The sequence below is a fragment of the Monoraphidium neglectum genome, assembly GCF_000611645.1.
Source record: "Monoraphidium neglectum strain SAG 48.87 unplaced genomic scaffold scaffold00975, whole genome shotgun sequence".
Taxonomy (NCBI): Eukaryota; Viridiplantae; Chlorophyta; class Chlorophyceae; order Sphaeropleales; family Selenastraceae; genus Monoraphidium; species Monoraphidium neglectum.
Genome location: NW_014012653.1, coordinates 15,356 through 18,678, shown reverse-complemented (window position 1 = coordinate 18,678; position 3,323 = coordinate 15,356). Strand labels below are relative to the sequence as shown.

General features: G+C 67.9%; 1 protein-coding gene across 1 annotated transcript; it reads left to right on the top strand.

Annotated features, from left to right (window-relative positions):
• Positions 1-1,847: 1,847 nt before the first annotated feature.
• MNEG_6154 (hypothetical protein) lies at positions 1,848-2,201 on the top strand (the record flags this gene model as incomplete). The annotated part of the gene is made up of 1 exon (XM_014045374.1): positions 1,848-2,201. A coding segment is annotated over one exon (354 nt), but the record flags the coding sequence as incomplete, so codon positions are not given.
• Between the last annotated feature and the right edge of the window lie 1,122 nt (positions 2,202-3,323).

The following is a 3,323-nucleotide window of genomic DNA, read 5'->3' as shown; positions in this document are numbered from 1 at the left end:
CCCCGCCCCTGCCCTTCCGGCCTCACCCGTGCGCGCCGCCGCGGGCATCGGGCGCCACAGCTTTGCCCGTCGCAGCCTGCCCTGCCCACGCGTCTTAGCCCCGCTCCGGCCCCACACACACCTGCAACGGCCCTGCGGCAGTCAGTCAGCCCGCCGGCCCCGCTTTTCGCCCATCCCTCGCCCGCCCAGGCGCGCCACGCCGAGTACGCCTCCCACTGCGCCGCTTCCATGGGCTTCCTGCTGCCCCACGATGACAGCGTCCAGGACAACTCCCCAGGCAGCCTCCTCTCTAACGGCTGGGCCGCCACCCAGGCCGCCTGGGCGGCGGCGCCCGCGGCCGCGGCCGCCGGCGCGCTCTTCCGCCCTGGCGCGATGCGGCGGCCGGCGCCGGGGTCGGGGCGGCTCGCGGGGGCGGCGGACGCGTTTGAGCGCTGGCCGGTGCTGCGGGGGCTCGGGAACGGCCCGCGAGGCCCGGCTGCGGTCATGCTTGGCAACCTGGTCGCCGCCGCCACGACGGCCCATGGCCCCGACTGGCCAAGCGTGCTCGCACGGCGCAGCCGCGACGTCATCTGCACGCTGCCGCTCCGCGTGTGCCGCTTCGACGCCGCGGCGGGCGCGCTCGGGCTCGGCGCCCCGGCGGGGCTGCGGATGGAAATATTCTGGTCGGCAGGCGGGTTGTGGCCGTCGGTGTCGCTGCAGGACGAGCAGGTGGGCGCCAGCCGCGGCGGCGCGTGGCAGGCGGAATGGACGCACGCGCGCGCGTGGGCATGGTCATGCGTGTGCCGGCATCAACGCTCGCATTTTGACTCGTGTCCAGGGGACCAGGGACGCCGCGGCCCCTAGGGCCCCGTCCATCCCAACGTCTGCGCCTGGCGCCCCTCGGCCACATACATTAGCTCAGCAACGACCCTGTCAAGAGGGCAGACCCTCGAGGCATGCGCAACCTGGGGCTGCACGTGCACGGCGACCCGCCAGACTCCCAATCGACTCGCCAAACAAAACCCGCCCCAAACCGCCCCACCAGGGCTGCGAGCTCGCTGGCGCCCGGCGCGTCAGTGAGGAGTCGCTGCCGCCCCCATACGGCGTCCCCGCCCCACACCCGCACTCCCGGCCCCGCCCTGCCCTCGCGTTCCGCGAGGCGGCCTACGCTGTCACTGCCTACGGCCGCGACTTCCTCACGCTCGTTGGCGCCTGGCGCCCGGCGGTGTGGGCGGCGTGGGCGGACGGCCGGACCCTCGCCCAGACGCCGGGGCGCGTGTCGTTTGCGTTCTATCGCACCGGCCAGCACGGGACTGTGAAGTTCCTGGGGACACCTGCGAGGTGAGCGCCCGCCCTTCCGACTGGCGCACGCAGCACGTACGCGCCGCGGGCCCGCATGGGCGCAATGGTCCTCCGAAGCGGCGCGTCCGGCGGCTGCTTTTGCTGTGCCGCTGGGCACCTCAGGACGCCGCTTGGGACCCTGCAGCCTGGCACGCTCCTGGAGGCCTCTGCGGCCCTCGCAACCCGGCTCGTAAACTGGTTTGGCCGGCCCTCACCACCCATCTCCTCTGGCCGCACACCTCACGCCAGCCCGCCCAGCAATGACCAGGCCAGAGTCAAGGCCATGCAGCTGCACCCCAACTCGAGCTGCAAGGCGCGCAGGCCGTAGGCCACGCTCGCGCCCGCAACACCCTTGCCGCCCCCCGTTCCGCCCAGCGATGCCAAGTGTCTGGGCTGCCTGCTTGCCGCTCGCCCCATGCTGTGCCCCGGCAAGCGCCGCGCTGTGCTTGTCCTTTCGGCTGGGTTGCAACGTCAATCGACGGCGTCATCACTGCCCGACGCGACCCAACGCCCTGCTCCCGCCTCAGGCCGAGTCCATGCCGCGCATCACGCTCGCCATGCAAGGCGGCGCCTGCCTCGCCGCGGGCGCCGCCAGCGGCGCCGACGCGCCCGGCGCGGTCGTGGCGGCCGTGTGCCTGTCGCTGTTGGCCGCAGAGCTCTCTCAGCCCTGCGTAGGCGGCCATGGTGGCAGCACTCTTTACGATGGCGATGACGGGTCCAGTGGCGGCCTGCTCCTGGCCGGCTCGATCGACACGTATCACGGCTGCTGCGGCGGCGCGGGCGGCAGCAGCTGCTACGGGGGCGGCGGCTGCGGGGACGGCGGCAGCTGCGGGGACGGCGGTGATGGGGGTGGCGGGTGCGGTGGGGGTTGCGGCGGGTGAAAGAGGAAGTGAGAGCGATGGCGCCTCATGCCATGACAGTGACAGCGATGCAGGTTTCCCACAGGAGCTTGAGAGGGGTCCTGGCCCCTCAAATTCCACCATCGTCGAACATGTTCGACACAAACACTGCTGCTATCGACTCGCTGACCGATGCGGCCGCCTGCCGCTGCAGTCGCTTGGTGCGGGCTGGCCTGCCGCCGTGTTCAGCACACCGCCCGCCGGCGTGGCAACGCCAACATGGGAGAGTTGTGTGTTTTAGCATACATTGCGGCGCTCGTTGTCACCTGTGCCGTGGCAGGGTGGCATCTGCGCATTATCGGTTGGCGCTGCTGCCCGATGCCTTTGTCCTTGGTACCGCCGCTTGTGCCCCTGCCTCGTACAAAAGTCACCTTGGCAACCACGATCGCCTGCCATCTATCACTTCAATACAATATGGGCAAATGTGCTAACAACATATCATTACGCGAGCCGCTGCTCGACCTTTGACTTGGATTCACTCTATCTGGCTCTGGCTTGGTGAATACGCCTGATGGTGCCACCTCACGCATAACCGCTTGAAGCCGCAGGCTGCTGGGGTCACCCCTTTTGCTCTGCCAGGGTTTCGCTGATTGATCGCGCGGCTTGCGCCATATCATGGTATGAGTCCATGGGACGTACAGGGGCCATTCCACCTGCCATCAAGCGTTTGGCGCAGCGTTTTATGCGGGGATGCTGCATGCTGGTCCTGCGCCCCAGGCCTTCATAATTGCCATGCTTTTGAATGTCAACAAATTAGCAACTGAACGCAGCGGCTTTACGGTTTTATATGGGAAGATCTTGCTGGTTTTACACTATATTTTACATTTTCAAGACTGTACTAAAAGCTCTTGGTGAGCAGGCGAACAGCGCGGCGGCTTCGGCGGCCCTCGCAAGCCAGCACTCCCCTTCAATTTGTGCGGGCTCAACAGCCTGCGTGGTTCCTCTGGTTTCCTGAGTTTCATTTCAACCATTGTACAGTAAGCTGTGTCCAATGACGAGGCCAGATCTATCCCAGGTCGAGCCAGGCCAACTGCCGGCCACCACCTGTGTGCGTGCCCGGGCCTTTGTGCATCCAAGGACTACGCCCATCTGAGTCGAGCGCCG